We start from the raw sequence: 15,623 nt of genomic DNA on the forward strand, positions 1-15,623 counted from the left end.
TCATGTGCTCTCTCTCTCTCTCTGTCATTCTCTCTCTCAAATAAATAAATAAATAAAATCTTTAAAAAAAAAAACAAAACTATTCTCTGTATAAAAGAAAATATTACCTGAAATTCAGAAATTAAATCATTTTAGTTTCAGTTTCTTTTTGTTCTAATTCAAACAAAATTTATAACATAATTAAATTAAAATAGCATATACAGGGCGCCTGGGTGGCTCAGTCGTTAAGCGTCTGCCTTCGGCTCAGGTCATGATCCCAGGGTCCTGGGATCGAGTCCCACATCGGGCTCCCTGCTCGGCGGGAAGCCTGCTTCTCCCTCTCCCACTCCCCCTGCTTGTGTTCCTGCTCTCGCTGTGTCTCTCTCTGTCAAATAAATAAATAAAATCTTAAAAAAAAAAATAAATAAATATAAAATAAAATAAAATAGCATATACAGTGTGATCCCCTTTGTGCATCTTCCTACCTACTTGCCTTGCTGGCTACCCCACATATACTTACCTAACTTACTTCCTGAATATAGGAGATGGCTAGGATTATGTTCAAATATATGGTGGCTGTTTGGTTGACATTTTTAGGATGATTTTCTAAATCTGTTATGCTTTTTTATTGAATTTTAAATATGTATTAAATGTGTATCAAAGAAAAACGAACATCATCCTTCTATAAAAGAAATGAGAATTTAGAAATATGTATATTTTGAAGTTTCTTTATCTGGTAGAGTCTTATCACCTTCTGTCATTCATGGCTAATGTTGATGAAAACACATCCACAATTATATTTGCCACTGAAATGTAAAAATTCCCAGTCTAGCTACCAATGAAACATGTTCTAACTAATATAAATGGGATCTGTGACTAACATAATAAATAAAATTAAAAAAAAATAAATGGGATCTAACTGAATTCTGGGGCACTTTACTTTCTTAATAGGAATAGGTTTTTGGTGTGTCCTTGGCACTTGGGCCTTCACACTTGGGTGATTATCTTGCAGAACAAGTTCTGTATTTCAAAAACCAAGCTACACATCATTTACATCCAACATGACGATTCTGCACAACAACACATATGCCCAATTACCTCTAAAATTTCAGTAAAACACAAAGTCCTATAGCAGTTCCATAGAACACTGTTTCTAAAAGTATCTAAAAGTTTGAAAAATAGTGAGTTAAAGGGCCTTTACTATCCTAATGTGAACTATTTATTTAAGATAAGTTTGGGGAGACAATAAGTGGCTTCTTTGCACTCGTTTCATCCCCTTTTATTGTTTTTAATTTTTTTTAAAGATTTTATTTATTTATTCGAGACACAGAGATACAGAGAGAGAGCATGAGCAGGGGGAGAGGCAGAGGGAGAGGGAGAAGCAGGCTCCCCGCTGAGCCAGGAGCCGGATGTGGGGCTCGATCCTAGGACCCTGGGATCATGACTTGAGCCGAAGGCAGTCGTTTAACCATCCGAGTGACCCAGGCACCCCTCATTCCATCCCCTTTTATACTGTAAGTCTAAAGGTCTTCAGTGATATTTTGAGGACTGCTGATCTAAGTGGTTTATTACTCACACAGCATGTTTATACACTAGAGTAATGGTCAAGCAGAATTAGAGAGCTTTTCAGAAACACTTACAATGTTGTTTTATATTAACATATTTTATTTCTCAACAAACTCATGCTTCCTCAAAGATTTCTAAAGATTTGACATCCTCCCTGAGCTTTCCCTAAACCAGGAAATGGAGGAAGACTGTTTTTTCCATAATAAGAACTCAGAGATGATTTTTTAATGCAAAAGGATACTCAAGTTACCGCAAGTACAAAAACATAAAATAAGTGTACTGCACTAAACAGAAATTACTAATCAAGAACTCTGTACTAAACTCTCAATTTAATTATAGGGTGATTGAGGACGTTCTCATCATTGCTCAAGCAGTTGTGGTGTCTTGCAATATGACATTTTGAAAAGATACACCATTTAAAAATGTTTATGCATATGCAATCCATTATAACAACTAAAAAGAATAGAAATTATTCTCTATATTCATGCATGTATGCAAAGACTTTGTGCAAGAATGTTTACCGTATTTTTTGCACAGTAGCCCCAAATTAAGGTAACTCCCAAACCGACTACCAATAGACTAGTAAAAAACATTGTTATATTCTTTTATTAAAATAATATTGAACTATTGGGCGCCTGGGTGGCTCAGTTGGTTGAGCGACTGCCTTCGGCTCAGGTCATGATCCTGGAGTCCCTGGATCGAGTCCCACATCGGGCTCCCTGCTCGGCAGGGAGTCTGCTTCTCCCTCTGACCCTCTTCCCTCTCATGCTCTCTGTATCTCATTCTCTCTGTCTCAAATAAATAAAATCTTTAAAAAAATAAAATAATAAAAAAATAAAATAAAATAATATTGAACTATTAAAAAGAATGAGGCAAATTTATACAGGCTAATATAGAATAATCTCCAATTTACATTGTTAAAAATATCTAGGTACAGGGGCACCTGGGTGGCTCAGTTGGTTAAGCGAATGCCTTCGGCTCAGGTCATGATCCTGGAGTCCCGGGATCGAGTCCCACATCGGGCTCCCTGCTCAGCAGGGAGTCTGCTTCTCCCTCTGAGCCTCCTCCCTCTCCTGCTCTCTGTCTCTCATTCTCTCTCTCTCACATAAATAAATAAAATCTTTAAAAAATAAAAAAAAATAAAAATAAAAATAAAAAAACATCTAGGTACAGAAATAAATACACACAAAACCTCCCATTTGTGCTTTAAAAAAGGTGGCAAAAAGAAATAAAAAATTTTAAAAAAAGGTGGCAGGTGCTACAGAGATGGACAGTGTTTATCTTGATATAGAATGGAAGAGTCCTTACTTTTGTTATATAAAATTTAGAACTATTTCTACTTTTTATAATGTCATTATTTCATAATAATATAAAAAAACTAACAATGAGGGGCACCTCGGTGGCTCAGTCAGTTGAGCCTCCAACTCTTGATTCCAGCTCAGCTCATGCATGATCTCGGGGTCATGAGATCGAGGCCTGCATTGGGCTCCACACTCAGCGGGGAGTCTTCTTGGGATTCTTTCTCTCCCTCTCCCTATGCCCCCCCTCAAATAAATAAATTAATTAAAAAAAAAAAAGAAAGAAAGAAAAAACTAAAAATGATTCTAAGGCTCCCAATCCTTTATGTTCTAATTTGATTCTTTACCTAGTATATGTATAGAGTACCAAGAGCAACATGTAGCCTCCACAGAAAGCAAGAGTGTTTATTGAAAAGATTTTAGTAGCATAACAATGATATGGAAATATCTCAATAATTTGCAATTAAAGAGAGTAGGCTGAACACTCTCTCCATTCTCTCCTAAAACCCGACCAAGACAAGAGTAAAAGAATTTTTAGAAGACTTAAAAATTAAAACCAAAAAGGTTAGAGAGAATGGGAGAGACAGTAAAGAGCTGATGGAAAAGCCCAACCAACACATTTCACCCAACAAGAGTGAGTCCTAAGTAGGCAAGGGGAAAAGGCAGATGTCTATTCTCCACGCAGCCACTCACTCATTCACCTAAATTATTTACTGAGTGTACAGTATGCCAGGCACAGTTCTAGGCTCTGGAGACACAACCATGAGCAAAATGGAAAACAATCCCCGTCCTCATGAGGCTAAAAAGTCTAATGAGAAAACAACCAAAATATCTATTCTATTAGACAGACTTCAGGATAGGAGGCTGAGATGGGGGGTGAGATTTTAGACAGAAGGACCACTGAAAAGATGACATTTGGGTCACAACAGGGGGAAAGTGGGTGAGCCTGCCATACAGGGTGAAGGAAAGATAATCTAGTCAATACTTTGCAATTCCTGAGGATTTGGAGAACTACAGTACTCTGAAAGTGTAGGTAAAGGTGAAGTTAAAAACAAGAGGGCTGGTTGAAGAATTAAGAAAAACTGAGACCCCCTCCCTTTCCTTCCCTTCACCAGCTCCGTCTGCCTAGCAGGTTGACCATCCTCCATCCACCTTACCCACAGAATGGTTGTCCTTCTCAGGAAAGGGCAAAACAGAAATGCTGACTGGTGGATGCTATAGTCAAAGACGAGGTAACACACTGAAGACAGGGAGCTCAAGTAAACATTTATATACCAAATACCAAAAAACCCAGTTATCTTCTGCCTCGAGACCCCCAGAACAACAGCTAAACCCTGTCATTTGGGGTACTGGAAGGACCTTCTCTAGGGACTCTGACAAACCCCAGAGTAGATCTGACATTGATGATTCATTCAGAGATTACACACTGAAGACCACAGTCAAAAAGGCCTATCCACCCAGGTTTCCAATCTGTTTATAGTGCCTTGGTTGTAAAATAGAACAAGTTACAACGGACATACATGTAAGGAGAAGTCAAAACTTTCAGAAGAAACAGATCATATGGGGAGAAAAAATTTAAAAATAAATTACCTATATGTATTCAATATTCTAAAAAAAAAATTGTGGATATTTCAGAGTTGTAAAAATGCTGGGCCTAAACCAAATGAAGTCTAAATGAGCAGCTGATTGGTTAAAGCCTTTTTCTTACCTTCTTTTCTAGTCACTGGCAATCTAAAAGATTAACAGATAAGCTAGAATGTGCCCAGATCATTACCAAGGATTGATCCACCTCCTTTCAGGAAGAAAGAGACCTAAGGTATTGGAATGTAGTTTGCAAGCTGCAATTTCAATTAATGATTGCCCTTCCTTCCCCAATCTTCCCCCTAAAATGAAAATGAAGTTGTGGCTAAAAATCAAGCTCCGCTAATGTTCGAATCTTTTGGTCTCCTTATTTTATTATAACTTCTAATATGAGAATGAGAAGGCCAGTTCTCTCATTTTCATGGTAGATTAATTCTTTTAGCAAAATCCATTCACATTTGTGCTTCTACATTTTTATGTAACTTACTGTACGACTGATCATGAGACATGCTAGTCTCCTTTTATGTAACAATCCATGGATGCTAGTTTCTTTGAAGTAACCCTGCAAGAGTTTCATTCAAGAACTCAAGAGATTCATCTTGGATGGTTATTTATTACTAAAAAAATAGACTGAATAAATTTCACAGTAAATGAAATCACAATAAATAAACTTGAAGCTATCATATAAACACTGTCACAGTATTAGATTAAACGTATCATTATCTAATCTTTTTTACAATTTAAAAAAATTTTTTAAATTCATTCCAGAGGCGGGGGGAGTAGGGGGAGGAGCAGAGCGAGACGGACAAAGCAGACTCCACACTGAGCCCAGAGCCTCATGCGGGGCTCAATCCCAGGACCCTGAAATCATGACCTGGGGCGAAAGCATGAATCGGATGCTTAACCAACTTTGTCCTTGGTTGCTACAGTCCATTACACTGGGGGGTTTCCTGGTATGTCAGGAAGAGTAAGCAGGGAGTGCTTCTTCTAAGTACAATGGTGGGGTAAAAACATCAATTTTCTGGTGGAAACCTCACCACTATTTACCAAATTTTATAATCTCAGATTACACAGCAGATGTCCCTGAAATTAGCTACTAAGTTACAGAATAAAATGTAGTCAGCATCAGACTATTATGAAAGAACTATTAAAAGCTCTGGCTGGAACAATGACATTATGTCTTGTTAGAAGAACAAAGGGTACACACCACAGCGATGTTCTTTCAAGCTAAAGTCAACTTAAAATACAAATCTTTACTACGCACCTTCTACTAGGCATCTACCACCACAGGCGGTGCTATAAAAGGCAGAGGAGACCTGGCTCCTGGTATCACGTAGCTCCCATCAGAGGAGATAAACATGTAAGCCATTAACATGACAATGTCAGAATCTAGGAGTATGAAAAATTATTATGATAAAACAAAGATTCGTATAGCTTGAAGAGGATCACTATGTGAGAAGGAACATGTGGGAAGTTTGGAAGGATGAGTAGAGGCTTAAAATACAGGAGAGTTAAGAGTATTTTGGATTAAGAGATAAATAAGAACAAACACACCAGGACAAAAGAATATATAGAGGATACATTAAGTGTCACAGGAGAGACAGGATAGGAGAATCATGAGACATTATACAAACTGTAATAAGACTCTGAAGAGGCTAGAATGACCCACCCAGAACTTGAATTTATTCCATAGCAACAAAAAGTCAGCAAGATTTTTAAAGGAAAAAGGTAATAATACTTGTTGTAGATGAAGCAAAGTCTGAGAGCAAGGCAAATGGAAAGGTGATAAAGCACTTATTTACTGGTTATTGCAATGATCTAATATGAGTGAAGCTGACCCTGAGCTAGGACAGTGACAATGGCATTGGAAGAAAAAGAAAAGAGGAAGACATAAAATCACCATTTTATAAGCTCAGTCAAACAAGGTAATTTCACCCATATTTTCTTTTAATGCTTTTACTCTCAAGAACTTTGTATTTCAAAATTAAAATTCCTTTAACATAATATTTGAGAGTGGACAGGACCATACCACGTGTTGCTATTGATTAAATATTTTATACAATAAAAAATAAGTATTTTATAAAATAGGTGAAGTGTTTTTTTAAATGTGCTGTGCGAGTTGAAAGTTGCTGAAGCCAGCGGTCGGTAGAGGGTGCAACTCTTGATCTCAGGGTTGTGAGTTTGAGCCCCACGTTGGGAATAGAGATTACTTAAAAAACAAAATCTTTAGGGGCGCCTAGGTGTCTCAGGCATTAAGCATCTGCCTTCGGCTCAGGTCACGATCTCAGGGTCCTGGAATTGAGCCCCTCAAGGTACTCGCTGCTCAGTGGGGAGCCTGCTTCTCCCTCTGCCCCTCCCCCCGCTTGTGCTCTCTCTCTCTCTCTCTCTCTCTCTCAAAGTCTTTAAAAAAATAAATAAAATCTTTAAAAAAAGAGAGAGAGAGAGAGAGAGAAAGTTGTTGAAGCAAGGCAATGGGTCCTGGAGGGTTCATTACACTATAATCTGTACTTTTATATAAACTTGAAATTTTTCATAAACATTTTTCTTTTTTCAGGTTTACTGAGATATAATTGACAAATGCAAGTGTAATATATTTAAAGTGTACAATGTGATGATTTGATATATGTACACATTGAGCTAATTAACATGTCCATATTTACCTTTTTTTTGGTGAGAACATTTAAGTTCTACTCTCAGCAAATTTCAAGTTTATAATACAGTATTATCAACTAGTCACCATGTTCCATAACTTTTTTAATGTATATTTTTTAAAGTGGTTCCCTTATTTTTTTTAAAGATTTTATTTATTTATTTGTCAGAGAGAGAGAGAGAGAAAGAGAGAGAACAAGCAGAGGGAGTGGCAGGCAGAAGGAGAAGCAGGCTTCCCGCGGAGCAGGGAGCCCGACGCGGGGCTCGATCCCAGCACCCCGGGATCATGACCTGAGCCGAAGGCAGAGGCTCAACTGATGAGCCACCCAGGCGCCCCTGTTCCCTTTCTTATTGTACGGTGGTTAAGCCGGCTACTGCAGCACACTACCAAGTAATTCACAGACCACTGATGAAGAAAACAACATTTTATAGATTAAGCACATTTATAATCAAACCTCATAATCATTAAGTCATATCTATGAGTTCTTGTAATCCTTATTTCTAAGGCGGAACTTTATATACATGCTGTAAATTTATACTCACTGATAAAAACAAAATCATCAATGTGTTACATATAAAGCAACTGTGGAATGATTTAAATTGAATACAGTGAGCTGCACAGTTTTAAAACATACGTTTTGGCTAATGATCTCTTACATATTATTATTTATTGGACCTCACATACACAAACAGTAGTTTCTTCTCTACTTAACGACAAGAAACTCACTCACAGGCATGCGCAGACCCACTCACATACCTTGGCAACCTTAGCAATGTTAATTTTCTTAGTGAAGTAAGACTTAAGAACACAGAACAATACCTCCTTCAACTTCTCACCTTTCTTAGGTCATCACCTATTCTCCCTTCTCTTCCTTTCCCCCTTTCCTTCCTCAGTAGGAAGTACAGCGAAGTGAGTCAGCATACAGGCTCTGACGCCATTACTGTGCCTAACTCCTCATTCTGCCACTCAGTGGCTTTGAGCTTCAGGCAAGTAGCAAACCCTTGGGGTCTCAAATCACTGGTGAAAACCTATCCCTAGCCCAGCTGCATAAGGAATAAATAAATTTCAGCTGTTAAATCCTCCACCACCATCTTCATTGTGATCATCCTGCTTTTAGCTGACACTGTGATCTTGATACATCACATATCCAGCCCCTTCATACTCCCAAAGTTATTTCCTAAAGTTGTATCACCCTACTAAAACTGTTTTGAGGCTGTTTAATTCCCAAGTCCAGCAACTTTTCCCAGTGTTCCTTGTACTCTTCCCCTCTGTATCATTTGACAATAATAATGCTATTCTACACTCTCTCTTGATCATCATCTGCTCTTTTGGCTTTATCACCCTCTCATAGACGATGCCAAAATCTCTATTTCTGGTCATCATTTCTGGTCACTGACAAAGAATTCCCAGCTACCAATAAAATAATTCCACATGGTTTACATTACCAGTATCTCAAGCTTACCATTCACACAAGAAAAATTATCTTATTCTCCTTTCCTAGCCCAATCATATTCTCATGTTCTTTAATCTAATGTCATCTCTTCTAACACTTCAAAGAACTTTTAACCTTCACTTTCCCTCAAAACACCTACTCCTATTTGTTGAGTTCTACTAATTCTGTTACCTTACCTTCTTCTCCAACCACTTCCACTGTTAATGCCCTAATTCAAGACTCTTTTCATTCCAGCCTGAATTATATACAACAGCTAAACAGTAGTCTCTGCCTTTAAAGATTTTATTTTTAAGTAATCTCTACAACCAACGTGGGGCTCAAACTCACAACCCAGAGATCAAGAGTCATATGCTGTACCCACTGAGCCAGCCAGGCGCGCCTCTGGTCTCTGCCTTTAATCTCTTCTCCCTGCTAATGTCTAACCACTGTATTATCTATCACAACAACCTTCAATAACCCCTCAGAATCTGACTCAAACATTTGTTTTCAGTCTTTCTCTTCCTTCCTCTTTACCATAAGCTCTAATCACATGGAGCTTCTCAGACCACTTAAGTATGCCTCATGCACTATACGTCTAAAAATAAGTTTACTGTTTTATTGTAAGTTTGGCAACTGCCATATCATCAACTTGCAGAATATCCTAGATTTTCCTTTATTTTCTCTTATGTTTTATCTGTTTCAACAATCCCCTTCGGTGAAATCATTTTTGTTCTTTGGTGACCTGCAGTAACTTATCAAGGTGGATTCTAAAGTCATTACAGCTTTCTAGATCACAACTTTACTAACTTATCTCTTAATTTTTTTTTTAAAGATTTTTTATTTATTCATTTGAGAGAGAGAGACAGAGAGAGCACATGCAGGGGGAGAGGCAGAGGGAGAAGCAGACTCCCCACTGAGCAAGGAGCCCGACATGGGACTCGATCCCAGGACCCCAGGACCATGACCTGAGCCAAAGGCAGATGCTTAACCGCCTGAGCCACCCAGGCGTCCCTTATCTCTTAATTTTTAAGACTTTATTTTTTTTAGAGCAGTTTTAGGTTCACAGCAAAACTGAGTGGAAGGTACTGATTTCCCATATACCCCATCCCACACTTACCTAGCCTCCCCATCAGAGTGGTACATTTGTTACTACTGACAAAACTACAATGACACTTCTAATCATCCAAGTTCTGTAATTTACACTACAGTCGACTCTTGGTGTTGTACATTCTGTGGGTATGGGCAAACGTATGATGACATATGTCCACCACTGCAGTATCAGAGTAAGTTCACTGCCCTAAAAAATCCTCTTTCTTCTGCCTATCCGTCCCTCCATTCCCAGCCCCTGACAGTCATTTTACTGTCTCCATAGTTTTGCCTTTTTAATAATGTCCTACAGTTGGGATTATACAGTATGTAGCCTTTTCAGATTGGCTTCCTTTAATTTTTTTTCAAGTACCTTATTTCCTTCAGAAATTTTGTTTATAATGGTTAATAGAAAAGTTAAGAAAATATTTCAGATTTATAGGTCAACTCTACTCACCAAGGGTTCAGCCATTACAACTTCAATTTTCTTTTCGGCTTGAACAGCAAATTCTGCAAAGAGGCTCTTGATGACATATTCACCAGGCTTGACATCTGGGTCAATCGTAATGCTTGACATGATGATATTCTTTTTTCCCAAAGTGGAATGAAAGTTGGAGGAAGCACAGTACTTATTCACTTTGCTGACTGGTGCTGAAGCTAAAAAGAAAAGAAACAAAAGAACTCTAATTATCAACACAATAATGAGACCCACCATAACAACCCTATTTAATATGAATCCTGCCCCTAAACCCCATCCAGATCTCCCAATCTGTATTATCATATTCTATTTTTTTATTACACTTGCTACATTCTAACAAATTGCCCAACTGTAATTTAGTTATGTGTTATTATGTATTGTTCTTCTCTCAACCCTACTAATGTGAATTTCCTAAAAACAGGGATTCTCTTTTGTCTTTTTTGTTCATCAATGAATTCATGAATTCCAAGTGCCTAGAACAATGCCTGGCATATGCTGGGTATATAATAAATACATACTAAATGAATGACTCTGAATTCTAAACAAAGTGATGTGCAGTGAAGGAAATAAAACAGATGGGAATAAAGGAAACAGGATTGGTTAGGGCACTGAAAGATACTGTTTTGGAAAGCAGGATTAGGAAAAGGCCTCACCGAAGAAGCTACATTTGAACTCATCTGGAGGATGAAAAAGAGGCAGCAAGGCAAAGCACTAGGAACAGAAAGCGCTAAATTGAGTGAGCATATTTGATACATAAAAAGAAGACCAGTGTGGCTGGAGCTCAAGGGAGGAAGCAGGGGTGACAGGCAATTTCAGATGAGGTCAAAATCATTAGCCAGGGATTTAGAACTTTGTAGGAAAATCAGATTTTATTCTAAATGAAATTAAAATTCGGTGGAAAGTATTCACTTGGAGAGGGATAAGATCTGGCTTCTCTTAAAAGATCTCTCCAGCTCCTCTGGAGAATGGACTGGAAGGAGACAAAGGTAGACTCAGGAAAGCCACTACACAGGTCCAGGTGAGATGATCCTAGCTCGGGGTAAGAGGATGGAATGGCACAGGAGAGAAGGAAAGGACTTGACATTTGTCATGTGTTAGTGAATTTGGCATCAAGGTGAAGGAAAGGAACTAGCAATGACTTGTAGGATTTTTACTGCCATTGTTCAAAGGAGAGTGGCACCATTTACTCAGCTAGGGATGTCCCAGGGCCTGGCAAATAATACATTGCACCAGCTGGGGCACAAAAAGAGCACACACTGACTGCTACAGTCTCTTTATCTTCACAGGTTTTGTCCTCTTGACTGACTGGCTCATCACTCCGCTCTGTCAGCCGGCTGTGTAATACAGACCATTCCATTCCTGAACTTCAGCTTATGTCATCCCTGTGGCCTAGAGTATTCACTGAAAACCTGCAAGTTTGTATTTCTCTACCCCAACCTGATCTCCAGGTCATGCCCTTTCATAAGCTGTCCCCAAAGCAAACCCTTCCATGAAAACGGAAGCAGAACACAGTCGAATGCCGAATTTCTGTATGTGTGTACATAACTATAGAACAAATTTATTCTAAATACCTAGTCTCCAAACTCATAAACTGTTCTGTCAAAAAAAAAAAAAAAAAAGAACCCTACTCTACCAAACATAGTGTGCCAAGATAAATAAAAGTGACCTGTGATAACTCCAAAATAAAATTCTAGGAAGTAATGCAAAATACAAATATTTTACTTCAGAAAAAATAATTGCAAATTAAGAAAAAAACATTTTTGAAAGAATTCCCAAATATTTGGATTCCCTCCATGCCCTAGTCATAATCTTTGTTTTTCCACAAAACAGAGTATTTTTCCTCCAAAACTAAGATTAAAAATTAGTCACACATGATGTTTATATATTTAAAAATAATCTAAAGAATATTCCAAATTGTTAATATTGCACCTAAAAGTAAATATCTTTGTATCACATCAAATTAAAATATATTATGTATTGTATTCTAACTAAAATTATATAATAAGAACAATTCAAAACAAAAATTCACAGTCCTTTGAACACAGTACACACTATTTTAAACAATGACTTGTTTGTTTACTCTGTTTCAGGATCCAACATTGTGTATTATAAAAGAATCTGTTAACAACTCTTACTGTAAAAAATGGAGATCTTAAAAGATATCATTTTGGATCATTAAGAGAACTCTATTTTATACCCATATTATGTTGGATAACCTTAAGGAATCATAAAATAGTAAAACAATGACAACAAAAACTACTCAGTTTCCAGAAGGTTAATTTACATTTTAGACATAAAAATGAGGATAAAACATTTTCAAGACTTTGACTTAAGGTCATAGTTATAAAATACATCTTTTCTTTTAACTAAGATTTGTAAGCCTCAAAGTAAGATTCATAAGATTGTAACAGTTACAAAGTTTTTTTGGCTTTAACTTCACAATAAATGTAACCAAAGAAGAAGCCCTATAATAGATCTGGTACTTCTAGCCTTTGATGAGGTATAGCCTTTTTTAAATGATGTTTTTTTTGGAACAGTTTCTCCAAAAAAGAAAAAAAACTTTAGTTAAAATGACCTCTCAAATAATTTGCCTTTACTGTCTTGTACTTCCTAAATAGTATAAATTAAGCATAAACAAATATTCCTAGGTATCAAAATAGCATATTTTAAGAAATTTGCCAATAAAGCCAAAAGTTGTAGGACAACCTGCACTTATCTTCCAAATAAAGATTTCCCTTCCAAATACCTGCACTATCTTCCAAAATAAAAATATCTCAAGTTTGAGAAAATCCAATTTTTATGAAAAATGAATGTTTTTACATCAAACAAACTAATTTATCTCAGTTGTATTTCTTAGTATTTCACGAACGCTTGTTGACTCTATTAATGCCAAAAAGTAACAGAGAACATATCTACTGATTGAAATTTCTGGTCGCAGAACAATCGAATGTTGATGTTAAGGACTGGCAAAATAAATTGTCTTTATAATCTAATAAACAGAATGCTCTATGGACCGTTGAAATGACAGCATCAAAAAGTACTGAATGGCATGGGAAATGTTCAACATACAGAGTTAAGTGCAAAAAGGTCGTAAGACAGTAAGTACATAAAACCAAAATGGAATTAAAAGGCAAGAAGAATATCTGCAGCATAGAACAGAGTTGATCAATTAACCTCCATCCACAAAGCTCTAATGAAGTCAGAAAAAGACCCTCACCCCCAAACCGAAAACTAGACAAATGACATGAATGAGTTACAATATTTAACTTCACTAATGTTTTTTATTTATTTATTTATTTATTTATTTATTTTTAAGATTTTATTTATTTATTTGAGAGAGAGAATGAGAGGGAGAGAACACATGAGAGGGGGAGGGTCAGAGGGAGAAGCAGACTCCCCGCCGAGCAGGGAGCCCGATGCGGGACTCGATCCCGGGACTCCAGGATCATGACCTGAGCCGAAGGCAGTCGCTCAACCAACTGAGCCACCCAGGCGCCCCGACACTAATGTTTTTTAAACAAGCCAAAATTAGATAACATTTTTCAAAGTGGTTCCCCCCCTCCAATTTTGTATTTCACTATAATGTTCAGCTTTGGTAAAGATGTGTGAATTTTTCTCATATTCTGCTAATAGTTAAGAAACAAGGGTGATCACTCTAAGCAAGGTGAAAAGACTAGTTTCCACATAACTAGATTAACTTGACATCTGACCACTTAAGTTAAATATTTTATAATGTGAAATAGTAATATTTCCCTACATGTTATTATAAAATTTTGAAAACTTTATGTAAGCTTATGAGAGAACGAAGACGTAACTGTTAGAGCATAATTCTGAAGAACACAATTCAGGCATTGAATTACAAATTTAAAAACCCAATGTCATATCAAACATCCTTGGAATATAAATCCACTAAGCTCTAACTGCTAATAAGAATAAACTAAGATCTGAGTAATTAAAATATGGGAATATAAGCTAGCATACCTGTTCTTTCTTTTAGATAAAGTGCAAATAAAAAATAAATATGGCATTTTTGGACAGCTTATTCTATATAGTACTGTACTTAGCATATTTACTGAAACAATTATTTTTCATGCTCTTAAGACACCTATACCCTTATAAAATGAATTTAAATTCAGTCAAAGAGAGGAGACAAGTGAGAAGAGACATAACCCCTAAAGTGAGACATGTTTGGTTGTTACTTTTTTTTTTTTTTAAGATTTTATTTATTTATTTGTCAGAGAGAGAGAGAGAGCTCAAACAGGGGGAAGGGCAGGCAGAGGGAGAAGCATGCTCCCCGCTGAGCAAGGAGCCCAATGTGGGACTCGATCCCAGGACCCTAGGATTATGACCTGAGTTGAAGGCAGACGCTTAACCGACTGAGCCACCCAAGCGTCTGTTTTATTACTTTATAGCAATGATTCTCAGCCCCCTTTTTTTTCTGCTTCTACTATGTTCTTATGCACAACACTCTGAATAGTAACATCTCTCAAAATACAGAGTGATTCTCAACAACTGGGATATTTCAGATAGGGATGTGTAGGGGCAGGTAGATGAGGTTTAAAAAGATCTCAGTGGAGGGACGCCTGGGTGGCTCAGTCGTTAAGTGCCTGCCTTTGGCTCAAGTCATGATCCCAGGGTCCTGGGATCGAGTCCCACGTCGGGGCTCCCTGCTTGGCGGGAAGCCTGCTTCTCCCTCTCCCATTCCCCCTGCTTGTGTTCCCTCTCTCGCTGTGTCTCTCTCTGTCAAATAAATAAATAAAATCTTTAAAAAAATAAAAATTAAAAAAATAATAAAATAAAAAGATCCCAGTGGAGTCTGTGAAAAATGCCCCCAGTTACCCCCGAGAATAGGTCCTTAGGGATAAAAATTCCTACTTCATAGTCACAACCTTATATATGTACATGCATATTACACACATATGTTTATATATAGAAATGCAGAAATATAACAAAGTTCCATACAACTGCTTACTATTATAATTATTACTTACACTGTGAGGCACCTGGGTGGCTCTGTCTGTTAAGGGTCCGACTCTTGGTTTTGGCTCAGGTCATGATCTCATGGGTTATGAGATGGAGCCCCACCTCGATTCTCTCTTTCTGCCCCTCCCCCAACTCGCTCTCTCTCTTTTTTTAAAAATCATTATAATTTGGGGCACCTGGGTGGCTCAGTCATTAAGCGCCTGCCTTTGGCTCAGGTCATGGTCCCAGGGTCCTGGGATTGAGCCCCACACTGGGCTCCCTGCTCGGTGGGAAGCCTGCTTCTCCTCCCCCTCCCAGCCCCCTGCTAGTGTTCCCTCTCTCGCTGTGTCTCTCTCTGTCAAATAAATAAATAAAATCTTAAAAAATAAATAAAATAAAAAATCACTATAATTATTATTAATTACACTAGCTAACAATAAAAATTTTGATGACCACCCAAGAAAAAAAAGTATGAGGTAAATGGCCTTGGAACAAAAACAAATGTAAAAAATATTTCTGAATTAAAAAAGCAAAACCAAAATTCTTAGTTTAAAAAGCAAGCCTATCCCAGCAAGTTCTTCTGTGGATATC

The 15,623-nt window shown here is 37.4% G+C and overlaps 1 protein-coding gene across 9 annotated transcripts in view; it reads right to left on the bottom strand.

Moving 5' to 3' along the window:
- FRYL (FRY like transcription coactivator) overlaps nucleotides 1-15,623 on the bottom strand; it is a 259,892-nt gene that overhangs the window by 134,915 nt on the left and 109,354 nt on the right. For all 9 annotated transcript variants that reach the window (XM_064584457.1, XM_064584461.1, XM_064584460.1 and 6 more), the window contains one exon: nucleotides 10,050-10,249. In XM_064584457.1, the coding sequence (XP_064440527.1) occupies nucleotides 10,050-10,169 (120 nt within the window). In that variant the 5' untranslated portion in view covers nucleotides 10,170-10,249. The remainder of the gene's footprint in view (nucleotides 1-10,049; nucleotides 10,250-15,623) is intronic.

Source organism: Mirounga angustirostris, unplaced genomic scaffold (genome assembly GCF_029215605.1).
Source record: "Mirounga angustirostris isolate CCGP_5_RB_7025 unplaced genomic scaffold, mMirAng1.0.hap1 SCAF_2, whole genome shotgun sequence".
In the NCBI taxonomy this organism is placed as follows: domain Eukaryota; kingdom Metazoa; phylum Chordata; class Mammalia; order Carnivora; family Phocidae; genus Mirounga; species Mirounga angustirostris.